We start from the raw sequence: 16,052 nt of genomic DNA on the forward strand, positions 1-16,052 counted from the left end.
CTTTCTCAATGTATTCTCTTGTTTTTTATTTTTTGTTTGCGTGTTTGTATCTACATTAGACATGCGATCACGTCGCACGTCTGACGAGTACAAAAACCCTCATAGGAGAAGACATCATGATCTCTATTCTCCAGAGGACTTTGATTCCCCTCAGGTGACACGTCAGGTGCCTACCCCTATGACTACCCCTGGCCCAACTCCTCTCGGACATAGCACTGTGACTACCCCTCGAGGAACTCCTTTGCTAGCAACCCATGGCTTTGAGTTTGTGGCACAGATGACTAATGAGGAGGTAGGTAGATTCTTCTTTCTGCTATCCCATAGGACCTCAGTAATTCCCTCTCCTACACCGATGGTTGGACCTACTGCCCAACCATCCCCTCGTGCCCCTTTAACTAAGGAAAGGAAGAGTAGGAGGGGTCGCTGATGTTGTGCTAACTCGGGAGATGTAGACGACTCAGCACACTCACATCCCTACAAGTCTCCACTTGGTCCCGAGTCCCAATACCAGTCAGGTCCCTTGCCCTCTCCTACTCCCACTGCTACTCCTCGCTCTGGAAGCGCTCGCACAAACACCACTTGCTCTGACTCTACCACTACCATGAGTCCTCCTTACCTAATCGAGGACCAGTCCTATCAAATCATGGCTGCTGGAGAGATAATAGAAGATAAAAAGGGCAAAGCAGTGATGGCCACCATGAGATGGTTGATGAGCCACCACTTCAAGAGTGGCATTGCTACTGATTGGCGGTATCAAGATGACCAAAAGAAGCAGGCGGTCATCGATAAATTGAAAGAAAAATACCCTAACCCCCCAAATTGGGAGTTCCATGAGAATTACATGCGAGAGTGCATGGGTTTGGTCTTGAAGCATCGTAGATCAACCTTGCATACTTCCATCACAAAGGGGAGAGCTAAACCTAGCTGGGTAGACAAAGCTGATTAGAAGTTTTTCAAGAAGCAGAACATCGACCATCTCGAAATGTTCGAGGGTCAGAGGAGGATTGTGAGGAGACGGTTGAACGCCGTAGGTACTTTGCACTTTGGTGCAGGCGAATGATTGGTGTTCGAGGCAACCGTGGTAAGTCTACTTCTTCTCATTTAATGTATTGTTATATTTTGTTTTACTACATATTACATTCACTTTATCTAACTCTCATAAATTGGGTCCACAGCAAGCTACGATGGGTTGCTTTCCTATAAATGTAGAGATGTGATGCGCGTTTCGCATAGGAACAAAGCCATGGTTTATTGAGCAAGAGGCAATGGGAGCGACAGTTGATTGGGCTAAGGTGGTTGCTCGCACGGTATAAGTCTACTCCTAGTAATCTCACTTTTTAAATTGTTTTATTCTTTAAGTTCCAATCTAATTTCCAATTAATATGGTTTCACTCTTAGAGTCAAAGCTCGAGTGTCCCATCATCAGAGGCGAGCGATGATGAGGGCCAAGGATTAGGCGCAGCTCACGAGGGCTAGGGATCAGGCGCAGCTCATGAGGGCCAAGGATCATCAGGCCAGCAAGACGAGGACGAGGAGGACAATGATGATTTGAATGAGTAGTAGTAGTAGTAGTTTGCATATACTTCGCCATGTATATCCTTTTGTATATCGGCTCGTTTGAGCAATTTTGCATCACCCTTTTCGAAAGGGTAAATTTGTAACAAACAATGTTGTATATCTTTGACATGTATATGCTTCTGTTGCTCGATCGGCTCATTTGTGAGCGATTTTGTATCACCCTTTTTGCAAGGGAAGTTTTGTAAAAAAAAACTTTTTTTTATAATTACTTAAAAAAAACATTAGTGGGGCAAAACAGGGCTTGCTGTGGCCCTGTTTAGCCCCACTAATGTTTTTTTTAAGTTCTATTAATCATCGCTATATAGTGACGTTTACCAGTGTCGCTATATAGCAACGTTTACCAATGTCGCTATATAGCAACATTTATTAGCGTCACTTATGTAGTGACCGTTCTTTTTTTATGCTTATAACGACGTAAATAACGACCTTTGCGCCCGTCAAAAAAAAAAATGTGTAAAAAATGTCGGTATTTTCATCGGAAAAGGGCCTATGCCTTATAGTGCAATACCTATTCACATTGTTACAGTAGTACTAGTGTGTCCTTTGTTGAGAGTTCACGCTAAACATCATGTGATCATGTGTGCATAGCACCATCATGTGATCATATGTGCATAGCGCTAACTTTATAGAGTGCTATAGAGGAAAGGGTTAGATCCCCTAACCCTAACCCTAACCCTGAATGGGTTTGTATATATTCTATTTTTTCAACTAAATCTAGTGTATAGTTAGTCATTTGTGGTGTGCTCTCTGGGTGTGCCCTCTCTCCTCATCTCCACTCTTCTCCTCTCCCATCTTCATATTTTGTCATGGTATCAGAGCTCCCTTGCCTTCCACTGAGGCATTGTGATCTATATGAGAGAGTGTGATTGATTGAGAGATCGAGAGATCGAGTGTTCTCTTCCGTTGAGAGAACTTCTTCTTTGATAGAGAAATTCCGTCCATTTGAGAGGAATTTCCATCCGTTCATCTCCTTCGAGAGTTCTTTGAGAGATCTACCTTGTGAGAGAGATCATTGACAGCCTAGACTTTTTCAAGAGAGAGAGAGAGAGAATTGTTTGACAGAGATGTCTTCTTTATGAGGGAAAGAGAGAAATCCTCTATCACAAAGATAGAGATGTTGTAGATCCAAGCTTCCATAGCCAAGAAGCTACGAAGGGCTTGAGAAGCCAAGTGACACAGCCACGAGCTGCAACAGCCTTAATCTTCAGCTGCAATTGGCTTCAACAGAGTCTGGGCTGCAGTTCTAATGCGCTGAGCTCCCACGGTGGCTATTGGTAAGTGAGACTCCATACACAGCTCCAGTGCCAACAATGTTGCGTGCGACTCCATTGAGAAGGCCAGCCAACTAAGGCGGCCTCCCAAATCCACCATAGCTCCAACGAGCCTGCACAAATGCCTCAAACAACCAACGCCACTCAAAGCCAACTCTAGCACCAACTACTATGGGCGGGGAGCACAAGGCTTCTAGCAAGTTATTCACCTATTGCTACACGCATCAACGGATCATCTGCAGCAGCAACAGTAGTCGACCTACCTAGCAGCTAGGACCCAGCAACAGTAGCGCACACAGCAGCAAGCGGCTAGCGCATGCAACAAAGATGCAACAAGCAAATACCTCTAGCCATCAGACGTCAACGATCTTCAACCCATGCATGCTCTCTACAACATCCCTACAGCAGTTGCGACATCATAATGGTCTTCCATGACTTCCTCCACGAGCTAGCACACCTGCAACACACAGGCCTCCATCAACACAATGGGCCTCTATAGCATAAGGTGCTTCACGAGCCGCAATAGACTGACAGCGACTGTGCTCCTCTACACCATCCTCTAGTCTATGGACTGACGATAGCCCAAAGCTCCACGGGCTTCAACGACGCCCTCCAACTGCAACGAGGCAACATCTGCCGCTTCATATTTTGTCAAGGCTAAGGCTAGGTTGTGGTGAGGTTGAAGCAAGTTATCCATCAATGCCCATCGACTCTAGACATCAAAGCTGCAATGCCAAAATCAAGCTCATCCATCGGATAGCGCTCAAACAACTCCTAACAGCATCGCAACCTCTCCAACGAGCTCCAGTCGCGCATGCGACCTCTCCAATGAGCTCCAACGTAGAAGGAGACACGTGGCACAAGCCACCAACCCTATCACAAGGGTTACCACACACCGGTGTGGTCTCAGGGTTGACACATGTCAACCCCTATCTACCATGTGGTAGACCTTATCTGCCATGTCATCGCCCCAACCCAGTTGCCACGTTAGTAGCCCTATGAGGCTACCACATCATCAACCTATCTACCACATCATCAGTTAGTTGTCAACTGCCATGTCATCAAGGACACATCACCTATCATGTCATCAGTGCCACATTATTAGTACCACATCATCAGTGCCACATCACCAGTGCTCTCCTCTCTTTTCCTCTCTTTTCTCCTCTCTTTCCTTCTCTCTTTTTCCCCACGTGAAGCTTCAATAGCCTGACATTGATACAAACTTCTGTCACTCTAATTCAAAGAATACAGGAGTCTATAAATGCTTGCTCAATGTCAGGATGTCACTCTATTTTTTCTTTTGCATCTTGTGACAAGGGCATGCATGATGGAAAGAGGGCATGGTCAATGGTAATATTCTTATTTTCTTTTGTTCAGTTTATCATGTGGCCAGAAAGCTCTTCAACCTCACTTGGCCTTCAGGATGCCATCTTTCGAGAGTTATATAACATTTTGGGGCACACTACCACTCCTGGGGAGTTATACACATACATGACGGGTACTTCAAACACCCCCCAGGAATCGGCAGTACCCACCCCAATCCCCCACCAGCTACTGAGATTACCGCAGTGGAGTCGAGATAGCCCAACCGGCTATAGAGCTGAGCCCCTTCTCCCCCCCTGTGGTCAGGAGGCCCTTCTACCTCATAGAGCCACTGGCGTACTCCTGTGCAGTCAAGAGTCACTTCTCCAGCTACGAGTGGCCAACGTACTCTCGTGTAGTCAAGAGTCACTTCTCCAACTATGAGTGGTCAGCGTACTAGCTCGACATGACAAGGCCACAAGCGTAATAGCAGGGAAAGCGATGGGGGATGCATGGCACAATGCTTTGGGGGGGGTAATGGTGGGGGCAGGGATGATTCAGATGATGCAGATGTGCCAGAGGGTGATGCTACGATCTTCTATGACATCACATAGACAGGAGGCATCTTGATGGATGCATGGGGGAAGGACATCATGGCCAAGTTCATGCGCTTTGTAATTGCTAACAACTACATAGATTGCCTTATTCACTACAAAGACCAGCCAAAAAAGTTGGCTGATGAGACCCTCGCTGTTGTTCGCTCTAGGTATCCCAATCCCCCCAATGTTCAGCTCACAGATAAATGGGCCAAGTCAAAGATTGTTATGATACTTGCCAGGAGAGAGGGAGGTCAACCACCAAGGGGCTAGCCCCACACCACTCACAAGCGTGAGTGGAAGAAAGCAATGAAGGCAGTGAAGGCGAACCCCAGTCTGCAGCACGTGGAGGCACGAAGGATCCAAATTGAGCAATATGGAAACATGCATTTTGGAGCAGGGGGTATTGAATCATGGGAGGCCCGATTTGTAAGTATCGATCTCAAATTATATTGTGTTTATGTGGTTTATAGGAGGTTGTTTCTTTATACTAACCCCTCCACAAATTGTGTCATCTTGTAGCTTGATATCGTGGGTAGATATCCTACTCCTGTCGAGATAGCCTACCACCACCACCATCGCAAATGAGATACATGGAGGCACTTCTATGATGACACGTTGATTACCGAGGAGTAGTATATCCGGGCTACTGAAGCGCCCTCCGAGGTATTTAAAAGTAATTAAATAATGTCAATATTGTAAATAAAGATTTGATTTTTCATACATGGATACATGTCCCTCGTTTACAGGGCCCCATGGCTGATTAGGAGAAATTAGAAGATGAGGAAGAAGGGAGCGAAGAAGGGAGCAAAGAAGGGAACGAGGACACGGAGAACTTAGAGTAGTTGTAGAAGTAGTGCTAGCTACTCTTTTTTGTACTTGAAGCCATCGGCTTGGCTTCGTGCCTCTCTTGTATATACACTCCTCTTATTTTTTGTACTTGAAGCCATAGGACATGGCTTGGCTTCATGCTATATGTACATACAAGCACATTTTGGGCTATGAATTAATATACACTCCTATTATGTTTTTGGCTTTCAATTTCCTTGTGCAACGTTCTATCAACAATGAATGCCTTGTGAACTAAACGTTTTGGAGTTGTGATTTTTTATTCGGAATTGTAATGGTTGGCTATAGACATGCTTGGAATTGTGCTAATTAAAATGCGGTTGGCTGTAAGAATTGAATTGCACAATGTGGAAATGGGATTCTTGTAACCACATAGCATACATAATATACACATCATTCTGTTCAACCACACAAAATTTTGCTTTTATTAAAAAAAAGATTTTGTAGAGTGTTTATAAGCATGTCTATGTATGCGTCTTTCTATTTTTAAAATTTCTACAGAGCATCTAAAAGTGCATCTATAGGCACGTCTATCTGTTATATAGACACGGTTATAGACACGCAAATAGATGCATAAATAGACACACAAATAGAAGCACACATAAGTTTTTTTAAAAGTTAAGGAAGCGCATCTGTGTGCATGTCTGTGAGTGCTTCGTCTTGTTGTGATGCACAAACTTATAGTTACTCTAGTTTTGTTCACTAGAGGAGTTGCTACAAGGTTGTGATAATATTTTCAAGGCTAGGGCTTGCAAATGAGGCATGGATGCTCCACACTCTTCCCACCATCTCAATGCTAACATAGCTTTCACTAATTTCTTGATTTTGGGATCTAGGCAAACAACCCTTCTCTATTTCGAAAAGTAGAGAGTTCCTTAATAGCAGCAACCGAGACATACACATTCCTATCCTCAAAGAAGAATCCAAGAAGATCATGCCAAGACTGCATAATTTGTACAACCATCTTTGTATGATATTCCCACCATTGTGGATCTCTTTTATGACCGGCAAAGTGAAGAGAGTTGTGGGCTTGGTTCCATCATTTTCACACCATCTTTTGCAATAGCATACATCAAGGCAAATTGTAACCACCTTTACTAGGCCTTACATCTTTCTTCAAAACATCCCTCTTGGCAGCCCACCAGGCCATATAAGCACTTCCCATGCTTTGCCCTTTCACATCCAGCTTGTGGAATAACTTGTGAATTGTGAATCTAATAAGCTTCATTGCTTCCACTACATTAGATATTATCTTTCAAAATGCGAGACTATTACAAAGCATCTTCAATAGTTCGGTGTGGCAGCCACTTGAGTGTGGCTCTACTTTCCACTCTACAGCCTCTCCACCGAGCAACATTTTAGTTACAAGCCCCTATAGCTTCAGTAGATGCTCCATCATTATAATATACCAAGTAATTGCTTGTGGTTGAGGAAGTATAATACCACTTTTTGAGCCTCATCCACAATGGATTTAAAGAACTGGGTCTCAGGTGTTTTCTATCCCAGAATGAATCACTTGGATGAGCTTCTTGTGATAGAATCCCTAGGCATGGTAAACTTTGGCAAACCACACGAAATGGCACAGCGTGGAGGGCTTGGAGTAGAATTGGTGGTTGATGGATGGAATAGTGCACTGCGACAGCAAGAAAACAAACACAGATAATAGAATTTGAGATCAAGAGATAGGTCGAGGTAGTGGCACGAGCATGACGAATTTGAGATCGAGAGATCCAAGACAAGTTCAAGGCAGTGGCACGAGCATGACGAAGCCCAAATACTTGATATCTGTGATTTATTATTTTTCCAACCTTTTGACAATGCTCGGCAGTATCTATAATCACTTGCATGATATTGTCAAGGCCAACATCTTCAATAGCTCTACTTAGCTGCTCGGTAATAAATTCCCTAGTCTTGGCTTCACTAGTTGTATCAATCGATTGATGAAAGGCCTTGCCTTTGAAGGGTTTCACCCTCGTTTCTTTGGAGCCATGTTCTTCTCTATAAACACATATAAATAGTTCAGTAATGTGCAAAGGTTTTGCATTCATTTTATCACTCATTAAGTTTTTTGTCTATGTTGTGACATACACAATGTGAGTGAAGGCTTGTCAAAATTTATAACTTATTTTATTGTTTGAATTCGTTTCTTATTTGTTCAAATAACATGAGTCAAGGCTCATCAATAGTTATAAATGATCTTATTATCCATTTTTCATCCTAGTGTGGGTCAACTAGCCTAAGTGAGCCCACTACCGGCACTGGACACTTTTTAACAGGATAAAAAAACCTTACAAATTTGTTTGGAAGCTTTGTTTATCCTTCTACTTATCCCTTTTTCTTTTTATTAAGACTCCAAGTAGTCCTAGAATCTCGAGAACACAAACTATATGTTGTAGATGAAAAGTTTTAATCAATTATACCTTACAGTAAATTAACAATACTACATGGAAATTAGAAGAATCCCACGCAATAATTTAAACTTTACCACAAAATATAAAACATACCACATGGTAATTGATATACCGTGTGGTGTTTTCTCCATATTACCATGCGGTGTCTTGATTTACTGCATGGTAACCCGCTATAGCTTATCTTGGAAAAAATCATTGATGGACTGGTTGAACTTGCTCTAAGGTCTTAAAAAAACGTTTTAAACATTTTAATTTGAGGATTTAAAATGGTCATTTTAAATCCCTCCCAAATCCATGTATATCGGTGGTCCTATTTTTAGGTTTGTCATGTTGCTAATAGATAGAAAATCTGGTGGTTGTAGCTTTTGAGTTGAGAATGTCAAAGTAGTCATGCTATGTAGATTGTCTAAAAGAAAGCATCCAATCTTACTATAAGAAAGAAGGGACATGTTCTATGGTTGTGAGTTCATGAAAAAGTTTAATATGAGAAACAAGCAGCTTGACAAGCTTGGAGACCTAAATAGAAAATTAGCCTTACACATTGGTAGCCACAAATAGCTACAAACTTTTCAAGGACTCAGCTAGAGAAACATAACTTTGTAGTGAAGCTATTTTCGATGATAGGAGAATATTTTTAAAGTAAATATGGTATACTATGACAAACAACTAGTCCATCATGTTCCCATCATGTTTGGATGTTTGAATTGAACAACAATTCTTCATGAACGATAATAAAAAAATTTGCAAAATCTAGACTATAAAAAGGTAGCTTTAGAAGAGGCATTAATTAAACAAAGCTATTAAGAAGTCAACATTTTTCAATATCTCAGCAAGGACAATAGTTTGCAAACAAGAAATGAAACAAGTTGGGAGCATAACTTTAAGAAAATAAGTATCTTTATTTGTTGGCTCAATTGTTCATATCACAACCTCTTTTCTTTATTACACGAGTTACACACATTGCAATCAAATGACATCAAATAAACTAAATGGATGTTGAGTTATAATTTCAATTCAAATGCAACACTTCCTTGAAATTCTTAATTCAAGACTTCAAATGCTAGAGCACAACCTTACCCATGGCTAGCAATCAATTCAGAGAGAGAGAGAGAGCGCCACGCGGGACCTAGACCGTAGAGATTTTCTGTCTGTGATTGAGTTGGTACTACGTCGGTGCTGATGTAGAACGATGGTGATCGCAGACAAGGAACGCTGCACAATTTCCGTCTTCGCCCACGTTGTGGAAAAGGCCCGCCGCCCGACGGATTTATACTTGGTTACTTTGGTCCTTCGATGTTCGTGAAGTTGCGAAGCTTCAGACTTCACGTGGGCGAAACTTGAAAGGCCCGATCCCCTGAGTCCTGGTTATTTTACTTCTTTTACCGTAGATTCTGCGATCTGAATTCTTCGCTAAGCAAGCTTTCAAACAAATTGAGGAGCTCAAATTCGAATGGACTGAGTTTGCGTGATGAATATAAGCATGCTGGATAATGCAGCATATGTTGGGCATATGTTCACCAAAAACCGTTTGGGTTTCCTGTGAGGTGAACCGTGAACTTGGAGGAAAAGAGATTTGGATGTCACAAACACTCAATGCACTTCTTTTGCATCTAAATTGTGTGAAAACCTCCCAAATTATGAACCCATTTTATGAGGGTTGAGGTTTTTAAGAAATTCAAAAAATATTTTGTGCTGACAGACAGCTTTCAAAATTGATACTGGGTAAAAGTTGGAAACGGCAGCGTCATGCATGCTGATTATATGATACTGAGTAAAAAGTTGGAATCGGAACCAAGAAGAAGCAGCATCGATAGTATGAAACAGCGCGAATGATAGGTAAAAGTTGGAAACGGCACATCATGCATTACGTCGCTGATCAACCTATCGACGTCAAACTTGACGAAGTTAGTCGCATTTCCCCATCTAGGGCGGCTCCTTAGAAAAGAAGCGGACAGCAAACAGGAGAAATCACAGCCAATGCACATTGTCATGGGAACTAGGGAATCGCGTGGGTAGAATGATGATACTTGATCTATCAGTTTAGCAAATATGCTAGAAATTTCGATGAGTCTTCTGTGCATTTGCGCTGATGGTTTAGAACATGGAAGAAATCTAGCCGCGATGGAAACAGCTTCGATCGACTCCTGCTTCAAGGAGCAATAATCTGATCAAAGTTCAAACCTTCTCGCGTGTCTATTTCGAGTGCGGCATGAGCCATACTCCCTGGCTGATGCTTATGCTTGGCTCTTTCTTATTCGCTCATGAATTCAAGCTCCCGCTCGCCTTCGCTGCTTCTTAAGTTCTTTGCCCCTACACTATTGCCCACTTGCATTTTCTCTACACAATACACCGCTGCTGCGCTGTCTTTATGTCCAAATCTTGGGCTCCCTGCCAAATATACCTCATCACTAAGCCTGTCGGGCATAACTCAAGACTCAACTCTCGTGTCAGGTCAGTTCTGACTCATGTAGAATGAAGTATATGTACAGTTGGTGTTGAATGTCTGCAACATTGAGCAACACTAGCTGCCCTCTCACAGACTGCTAAAATTGAGCAGCCTTCATCTTTATACGCGTAATACTTGCCTCCAGTACTCGTCAGGGTACTTCCAACTTCGGCTGTCGATGCTAACCAAAATACTTGTTATTGGATTTTCTGGGCCACTGTGCACGGGGAAAGCGATTGGCTTCAAAGCATCCTCAGTGTAGAAGTCGGGGCGCTCAAGTTTGAGTTGAGCAAAAAGCTGGTGTCCCAAGTATTCCCATATACTTGAGCCTTAACGTTAGGTTATCTTTAGCGATGACGTCTTAGGCATTTAGCTCTTTCGTTTAATTCAGTACTGAGTATTCGTGCTTCTAATCTATAGCCCGAATAATACTGCTCTCAAAATATGAACATCCAGAGTCCACACGCTGAATGGGTGGACGGGGCAATCATCGTCGGGGCGGGACCTTCAGGAATGGCAACGGCAGCCTGCCTTAAAAAATGCAACGTTCCCTGCGTTATCCTTGAAAGGTCCGAATGCATAGCTTCCTTGTGGAAGAAACAGACACACGATAGCCTTTGTCTGCATATACCAAAGCAGTATTGTGAGCTTCCTCTAAAGCCATTTCCAGAGTGGTACCCGACCTTCCTATCTAGAAGTCAATTTGTAGGCTACTTGGAGCATTACGCAGAGAAGTTCAATATCCAGCCGCATTTCAACGAAACTGTGCAGTTCGCGAAGTTCGAAGAGCAATGGAAGGCATGGCACGTAGGCACTTGTCGTGCTAAATATGCCACCAGATGGCTGATAGTGGCATCCGGCGAGAATGCTGAAGTAGTTTTCCCGCAGCTGACTGGGATTTGCGACTTCCAAGCAACAGTCATCCATTCCAGTCAATATAAGAGCGGTGCTGAGTTTGCCAATAAGAAGGTTCTGATCGTCGGTGCTGGGAACTCTGGAATGGACATCGCTTTGGATCTCGCCAGAAGTGGAGCACGATCCTCCATAGCCGTCAGGAGCTCTGTAAGTCGAGCCCTTTTTCCTACGCTAATTACTCGGGTACGTGCAATCGTTGCAGCCCGCAAAGCTGTATTGTGCGCGCCGATGTGATATGTATCAGATATGTTGCAACTTGCGTTTACAGTTCGTGGGATGTCAGTTCTATTCGCCTACGTTGGTTGATGTGTAGAGCAGACCTGATTACTGTGCATGGGATCATTGGGAGTTTGGGACGCCGTATACTGTTCTACATTTGAAGAGGGCCAGCAGTTGCGTTGCTGCTGTACAATATGCTTGGGATTTGCCAGACATTTGATACTTGTGTAGCAAATTCCTACACCATGAGTCCCTCGTACCATGCCGATCTTTGTACAGCGTTAAGATTAAGACATGCAGTTTGATTTTTTTGTAAAAAGACATGTAGTTTGGTACTGTAGATTGATTGCTATTCTTTTACTACAAATCATAGTTGTAGTTTGGTACTGTAAATTGATTGCTATTCTTTTTCTACAAATCATAGTTGTAGTTGGCACCTCGCCGTCTGAGGTTGTAAGTCTTTAATCATATGATTATATTACGCGACTTTTGAGCAGCTTCATGTTCTTCCGAGAGAGATGTTTGGAAGATCCACCTTCTCATTGGCTATGGAGCTTGCGAAAATTTTCCCTATCTGGCTCGTAGACTATCTCCTTGTCTTGTACACCCAGTTGAGACTCGGTGATACATCTGTATATGGACTACGAAGGCCGAAAGCTGGCCCTCTGGAGCTGAAGAACAAAATGGGAAAGACACCTGTTCTTGATGTTGGAACGCTCTCAAGAATTAAGACTGGAGACATAAAGGTGAACTGTTCCCTTTTTGCATTGGCTTCGTTCTGCTATACATACCGAGGTGGATTTCGGCTTTCTCCAGCCTAGAGGACTAATGGTTTTCTCGGCAGGTTAGACCAGGAATCGAATTCTTCACTGCAACTGGGGCGCGCTTTATGGATGGCACAAGCGATAGCTATGATGCAGTGATTATGGCTACTGGTTACAAAAGTGTTGTGGGGACTTGGCTCATCGTAAGTAATCCATCGATCTTGTGAGTCAAGTTATTTTCTTCTCTTATTCGGCACGTGTCAGTACGATTCGCGGCTACATGTGCAGGATGAGGACCGTTTCTTCAATGATCGAGGTTTGTCCGGGTCTTCTTGGAAGGGCCAACGAGGTCTTTATGCCGCTGGATTGTCTGAGAAAGGTTTATTTGGAGCTACGATGAACGCTCGACAGATAGCGGAGGACATAGCAGACGCATACCATCAAAGGCAATCGCACAAGGGTCCATCTTAACTCTGATAACTAGCGCACACGGCATGTAGCCCAGCATCACTATGCAGGTTTTTGTCACAAGAATCTTGTATTGATCCACGAAATGATAAGAGAATGAAGTAGTTTTGCACAGTTCAAGACAGCTAATTACATCCCATTTATCCCAGGCTGAGTTATAGCTTTTGCTCACTGTTTATGATTCTCTCAAAGAAACTACAGTGGAAACAAAATGCTTGCAAGGCTGAGTGCCTGGAAAAGTCACTCGCACGTATTGATATATTGATCGGGGTAAGTGTGGATAGCAAGCATATGCTTAACCTGAGGATCTCCTCAGATACGAAAGTGAAACACTGAACACACACACATATTGAGTAAGTATCTAAGGAGTTGGAAAAAAGGGCCAATGCATATACGGAAGGATTCAACCATCCTTGGATAAAGGCTTTGTAAACAGATCTGCTAACATGTCAACAGTGGGACAGTATTGGAGAGTGAGTTGAGTCATCCTTTTGAACAAGGTCCCTGATGTATGATAGTGTATTTCTACGTGTTTACTCCGTTTAGGCTGCCATCCATTCTTTTTTTTTTTTTTTTCGATAAGCTGCGATTATATTAAATTGAAAGAAAAGAGAAAGATTACAGCGCTGCCCGAAGGCAGAGTCAACAACCCCCTCATGCTGGGGGGATTACCAAAGGAAAGTCCTCTTTAGAGGATAGACAGTAGCACCTCCCTGCTGCCATCCATTCTTATTGAGACATATACAAACATTGTTGTCACTGTACGGAGCGGTGGAGAGCTGAATTCCAAGTTCCTTTGTGAGATAAGTGAGCCAGACATTGTCTTTAGCTACCGTTGCAGAAGGAGATGTCTGTCGAGAAGAGTACTATGGACTTTTGCTTGGTGCATGCCCATGAAATCGGGCTGCATACGGTGTGAAAACATACCCAAGTCCACCATATAGTCATGTTCGCCCACCCAATCAGAGTCACCATAGCTGAAGAAATCAATGAAGAGTGAATAGTAAGTAATACCAATGGTGGTGGTACCCTTGAGATAGCGTAAGACTCGTCTCAGTTTTGTAGACCTATGTTTTGCATAACTTAGACTAACTTGGTGACGGTGGTAGAAATGTCTAGTCCTGTACATACCATGGCCTACATCAGAACCCACTAGGCTGTAACATGGAATGTGTGTCATATGAAGATATTTGTCTTCGATGCAGCCTGGAGGGAGACATGTTTGTAGTCAATTTAATGATTGAGTTTACATGCATACTGATTGGTGTACAATTAGTCATATTCTACCTGTCAAGTATCATTTGGACATATGTTGCTGATGAAGCTAGGCCTTACCACATAAAGACGGTTTCGGTCGCCGAGGCAAAAGTGAATAGGACCAAAGTCAGTCATTGGACCGCAGTCTCCTTTTAAACAGGTCAAAGCGGTGTCTATTGTTGCACGCTAATTTTAAATCATCTACATATAATGCAACAATCAAAGAAAGAGATTCAGAGGTGCATACGTAGAGGTTGAGGTCACTATAGCAGTAATGAAAACTATGTTGAAAATCTTCATGTTCCCAAAACATGCGACCTATTTAAGCCATAGAGAGCTTTATTGAGGTGATAGACTTTGCCTTCTGGGTAAAGGGAAGTGGATCGTGGATCTTGAGTGGTGGATGCATGTACCTCGGGGGGAGGGGGGGTGCACCTTGTGTAGACCCTATATCACAAGTGCATTCAAGGCCTTTTTATAAAACCCCTTATCTATAAATTTATAATGAATAAAATACACCCTTTTTCTATTCAATCTCCGAAATCCTCCCTTTATATGATACCCTTCAATATCTAGGAAAGGTGTAAAAAGGGGTTTTTAAAACTTGTCTTCTTGAACCCACGTGATAATGCTTACATGTTTATGAGTGACCCCCCCAGGCAATTATAATTACTTCATTCAAGTGACCATGCAAGAAGGCAGTTTGCACATCCACTTGATGGATGTATAAGTCACTAATGGTGGCCCAGGCAAGTAAAAGACAGTTGGAAGATATTTGTATGATAGGTATGAATGTAACATTGAAGTCATTACCTTCTTTCTGAGTTAAACTATGAGCAATGAGTCAGGGAGGAATCACAAGAGTTCAGGGTGGGCTTCGAGGAGTTAGGGAAGGGCTCATGGGAGTTAGGAATGGTCTCACATGAGTTAGAAGAGGGATCATGGGAGGTACTACAAGAGGGATTCGTTGAGAAGGAGGGATTCATTAGGGGAGAAATGGGGTCTCAAAAGGGCCTCCAAATAGTGTTTCCTAATTTCAAGGACCTACTACAAAGAGTCCCTATTGATTGTTCCCCTTACAGTAGGGACCACCCAAACCATCCCCCCCCCTTAACCCATGCCTAACCCTCCTTCCATGTGCACCTTCCCCAAATCAGCCCCAAATGGCATTTAAGAGGAGTTGGGCCCTTTTGGGTGACTTTTGATCCCCCCCCCTCTCTCTAGCTGGTGGTCTACCCTCTTTCTCTTGTCTAGACTCTTTTTTCCTTCATTTTTTGAATATGGGGTTTTCCTCTCTTGCAGCAAACCTCTGCCCCCTCTTGCTCTGGGCCATCCTCCTCTACTCATTTCGGCTACAACTCCTCCTCCGTCTCTCTCTCTCTCTCTCTCTCTCTCTCTCTCTCTCTCTCTCTCTCTCTCTGTCTCTATGTGTAGCAGCTTCTCTTTCCTACCCCCCCATTCTCTCTATCATTGCTACAGTGATGACATTTTGGCACAAAAATACAAGAGTTTCTCCAAATAGAAAGGACATCTATAAGAAGCAGATAGGACACAAGGTGTTTGAGGAGCACATCATACACATGCTAGATACATTGCAGGTCAGTGATGCCTAAATCATCTCAGTGGTTGTTTGTGATTGAGCCTTGGGATAGTTTACTTGTTTCATTTCTTAAACCAGGCTTGGACTAAATGTGATTATCCTAAACCAGCCCGGTGGTTGGAACATCATGCAATCGTAGGCTGGTTCAACTTAATCACCAATTATGTGATTGTCTTGAATCAACATGGTTGAATAGACATTAGTTGTTGTCGAGCTCGGTGGCATGGTTGAGCAAAATTAATAGCAATATATTTTACAATATATTGTTATTTTACTAAACCAGCCTGGTGGTTGGAACATCATGCAACTCTGGCTGCTTCAGCTCAATCACCAGTTATGTGATTGTCCTGAACCAACGTGGTTAAACAAACATTAG

At 43.0% G+C, this 16,052-nt stretch overlaps 1 protein-coding gene across 1 annotated transcript; it reads left to right on the forward strand.

The window, feature by feature from the left end:
* Nucleotides 1-10,819: 10,819 nt before the first annotated feature.
* On the forward strand, nt 10,820-12,957 carry LOC147904309 (putative indole-3-pyruvate monooxygenase YUCCA3). Its single transcript, XM_087397596.1, has 4 exons — nt 10,820-11,515; nt 12,085-12,333; nt 12,432-12,554; nt 12,640-12,957. Exons 1-4 carry the CDS (start codon nt 10,898-10,900, stop codon nt 12,820-12,822), a joined length of 1,173 nt encoding a protein of 390 aa, XP_087253722.1. The 5' UTR covers nt 10,820-10,897; the 3' UTR covers nt 12,823-12,957.
* The last annotated feature ends 3,095 nt before the right edge of the window (nt 12,958-16,052 follow it).

The sequence above is a fragment of the Dipteris shenzhenensis genome, chromosome 2, assembly GCF_047967505.1.
Source record: "Dipteris shenzhenensis isolate YYH24624 ecotype China chromosome 2, Dip_SZ_1.0, whole genome shotgun sequence".
Taxonomy (NCBI): Eukaryota; Viridiplantae; Streptophyta; class Polypodiopsida; order Gleicheniales; family Dipteridaceae; genus Dipteris; species Dipteris shenzhenensis.

Coding starts and splice junctions, on each gene's coding strand:
- LOC147904309 (XM_087397596.1), top strand. CDS start 10,898: ATGAACATCCAGAGTCCACACGCTGAATGGGTGGACGGGGCAATCATC. Junction 11,516..12,084: donor CCATAGCCGTCAGGAGCTCT/GTAAGTCGAGCC, acceptor ACTTTTGAGCAG/CTTCATGTTCTTCCGAGAGA. Junction 12,555..12,639: donor TTGTGGGGACTTGGCTCATC/GTAAGTAATCCA, acceptor CTACATGTGCAG/GATGAGGACCGTTTCTTCAA.